General features: G+C 20.0%; 2 protein-coding genes across 2 annotated transcripts; both read right to left on the bottom strand.

The window, feature by feature from the left end:
* Positions 1–181: 181 nt before the first annotated feature.
* Positions 182–645, bottom strand: PGSY75_1447300 (putative mitochondrial ribosomal protein S14 precursor; the record flags this gene model as incomplete). The annotated part of the gene is made up of 2 exons (XM_018788158.1): positions 182–334; positions 460–645. 2 exons carry the CDS (start codon positions 643–645, stop codon positions 182–184), a joined length of 339 nt encoding a protein of 112 aa, XP_018639530.1.
* Positions 646–1,715: 1,070 nt separating this feature from the next.
* On the bottom strand, positions 1,716–3,526 carry PGSY75_1447200 (hypothetical protein; the record flags this gene model as incomplete). Its single annotated transcript, XM_018788157.1, has 2 exons — positions 1,716–3,191; positions 3,359–3,526. The coding sequence occupies 2 exons, from the start codon at positions 3,524–3,526 to the stop codon at positions 1,716–1,718; spliced, it is 1,644 nt and encodes a 547-aa protein (XP_018639529.1).
* Between the last annotated feature and the right edge of the window lie 346 nt (positions 3,527–3,872).

The raw sequence follows: 3,872 nt of genomic DNA, 5'->3' as shown, positions 1-3,872 counted from the left end.
AAAAAAAAAAAAAAAAAAAAAAAAAAAAACGTTGAATTAAAATAAAATAAAACAAATTATATGATTTTACTTTTTCAATAATATTGTTCTTATAAATATTAAGATATAAGAATTGAATCATTTGAAATATATATATATATATATATATATATATAAACCATCCAGCTTAACTGTTCAGGTTTTACCTAAACAAGTCAGGCCGATAACCATATTTTTTTAACCATCCTTCTCTAGCTGTTTGGAAAAACGCCATTTTCGCCATTCTTGTAAATTTATATATTCCCCTTGAATATCCTCCTTGTATGCATCTCATTCGTATTCTATTAATGCCAACCTATAATTGAAATATTAAAAAATAAAGAAGGTATAAACGAATAATTATTGTTAAATATATATATATATATATATATATCGAAAAATTTTATTTAGCAGATCATATTTTTCTTTTTTTTTCCATACTTTATTGTTAATTCTTATATGACCCTTAAATCCCAAATTTTCAAAAATGTTTTTATAAACCCTTGTATTTACTTCCGATTCCATAAAAGCCCTTCTAGCTAAAATGTCTCTAAATACTCTTCTATTATAACTTGGAAAACCTAAAGGAACCTGATTCAAATATGGTCCAGGATCTCTCGCTGCCATTGTAAATAAGATGCGTGAAATAAAACAAGTGAAAAAAAAAAAATAAAAAAATAAATACGTGTTAATATGATGTTTTATTGAGTTATATAATAATAGGCTATAAAAAGAATATAAAATAAAAGATAAAGTAAATATAAAAAAAAAAGGTATGTATATTATTCATTTAAAGTATGAATATCCCTAAAAAAAAAAAGAAAAAAAAAAAAAAAAAAAGCACAAATTTATGCACCAAAATATAAATAACATTGTATATATGATTCTTCTATTTTTTTATATATTATATACATTTTTCTACTAATACATATATTTATAATTCTAAAAAAAAAAAAAAAGCCTCATAAATGTTCTTTTATGCTGTCAATTTATGAATTTCACATTTCATAAAATTATCGCACATATATAAAATTAAATTTCATTATTTTATTATTATATATATAATTTATATAATTTAAATATTTTAAATATAATAAAATATTTATATATACATATATTTTTTATTTTATTAATATATTTTCTTTCCTTGTTCTGTTTATATATATATGTGCTCATTATGTGTACATATTCTTTATATATGATGTTATATATATTAATGTTAATACACATGGGAATATATACATATATAAATATGTAATAATACACAAATATTTGTATATATAAATTTTTTAAGTTTAATATAAAATAATCAATATATATTTCATATATATAATTTATAGTATTTTAACAAAACATATAAATCTTTTTATATACACAAATTTGTTATATTTTAAAGTTGGTGATGAATAAGAATTCATATAAGAATGAATAACAAAAAAAAAAAATAAAATAATAATAATAAAAAAAAAAAAAATTTATAAAAAAAATAATAATAATAAAATAAAGAAACAATAAAAAAATATATATTATACAAAATAATTATTTAAATAAATCATAGAGGATAAATTTATGTCATATCCATAATTAAGATAGATACATTATCTATAATTTACCTTTTTCTAAGGTATGTTTTCATTCCTATGTATATATTAAAACATATATACAAAAATATATATATATATATGTTACAATAATACTTATTTCTTTTGCAAATATTTTGGTTTTATGGTTATGGTTTTTATTTTTTTATCATTGACAGTTTCTGAACTAATATTACACAAATTTTTAATATATTTTTGAACTATAAGGAAGCTTTCATTTTTTTCTCTTATATTTAATGTATCTAATAATGTCATGATATTCATTTTTCCATTATTTTTTTCAACAACTTTTACAATAATTTTAGCACAGTTATCTTCTTTTATTTGTATTTCTTTATTTTTAATTTTTTCTTTAATATATTCATTGAATTTATTAAATTTATCATTGATGCTTAATCTTCTTTTTACATCATCTTGTGTTTTATCTTGGTTAATCTTAGGTGTATCTTTTTTCTTCTCATTTTGATCATCGTTGATATTTTTTTTGTTATCATGATTATTTTGTTCAAGGTCTTGTTCCTCTTCTTCATAAAAATGTTTATTATTATTTTTTTTATTTTTTTCTATTTTATATTTATCTTTTTCTCGTTCATTTTGTATCTTTTTATTATTTTTCATTTGTTTTTTCTTAATTGATTTTTCATCATCACTATCATCATCGTCGTCGTCATCATCATTGTCATCGTCTTCGTGATCATCCTCGTCATCTTCTTCGTCTTCCTCTTCGTCATCTTCTTCGTCTTCCTCTTCTTCATCGTCATCATCTGAGTATTGATTGAGTTCATCATCTTCTTCGTCATTAACTTGTTGTTTTAATAGAGATCGCATAGCTTGACCATATGATGTTAGTTTATATTCGTCATTATCCGAGTTGTTTTCTGAATCATCATTATCATCATTGTCATCGTCAAAGTCTTCTTGTCCAGATATTTCTTCGTTTAAATCTTCATCATCACTTTTTCTTCCATCATTATTATAATCCCAATTAACATTACTTTTTCTTAATGATGTAATTGACAAAGCAGAATTGACATATTCAATTTCTTCTTTATTATCTCCTCTTTTTAATTTTATTAAATTTTTGATTCTTCTTTTTTCTTGTCTTTTTAATCCTAAATCATCATCATCATCATCAAAATCTTCTGATGAATCATTATGTATAATATTTTTTTTTTTTTTCTTTTTTTTTTTTTTGTTTTCTTCCTTAGCTTTAATATTTAATTTATTCTGTTCTTCTTTATTTTTTAGTCTTTCTATTATATCATCTATCCTTTTATTATCCATCTGTGTTCTTAGTTTTTCTTCAGAATTATCTACATTAAATTTATTAAAATTTTTTGAGCATAAATTTGGTTCAAATACTTCCCAGCTAGATATAGGATAAATATCTGAATATTCTTCATTTTCTATTAAAACGAAAAAAACATCAGTATCTAAATTACATTTTTTGGAAACATAAGATTTGTGATTTATTCTCATTTTTTCCATGCTTGCATTTTTCAAAACCCAAGAGGTCGAAATGTTGTTATTTTTATTTAGGGAAGAACTATTATCAGTATCTTCATCTTTACACTGAAAGGGGGAAAAAAAAAAAAAAAACAAAAAAAAAAAAAAATATATATATATATATATATATAATATATATATAAATAATTATGTACAATATAAGCACATATTACATATATATATTTATGTAAACATCCATCATATAAATATATATTACAAATATAAAAAATTACTATAAATGTTATTGGCGAAGTGAGTTTGTTTAACTCTTTGTTATCACTAAATCGAGAAACAAAATATTTCGTACCATCCTCAGGTTTATTTATTCTTATTCTCTTGTTTCCATATTTGGACAAGGAAAAATCAGAATATTTTAATGCATCAGAAGATGCCTCATTCATTTTAAAAAAAAAAAAAAAAAAAAAAAAAAAAATAAATAAATATCGATTTATATGAATAAATATGTAGCGTACATAGTCCTCTTAAATTTTATCATACTGTATTATAAAAAATATATATATATAAATATATTATATAATTTTTTATTTATTTTTATAACTTCATTTTTTTTTTTTTTTTTTTTATTTGATCAGCAAATAAAAATGTAAAACTTGGTAAAATCAGGAATAAATAAGTATGACAAAAAAATTAAAAAATAACAAAAATATATAATATATAGTTAAAAGGATATATATATATATATATATTATTTTCCCTTTATTGTTATTTGTAATTTTAACATTTATT

The sequence above is a fragment of the Plasmodium gaboni genome, chromosome 14 (assembly GCF_001602025.1).
Source record: "Plasmodium gaboni strain SY75 chromosome 14, whole genome shotgun sequence".
Lineage (NCBI taxonomy): Eukaryota > Apicomplexa > Aconoidasida > Haemosporida > Plasmodiidae > Plasmodium > Plasmodium gaboni.
The sequence above is the reverse complement of the archived record's forward strand: the minus strand, read 5'-3'. Positions and strand labels throughout refer to the sequence as shown.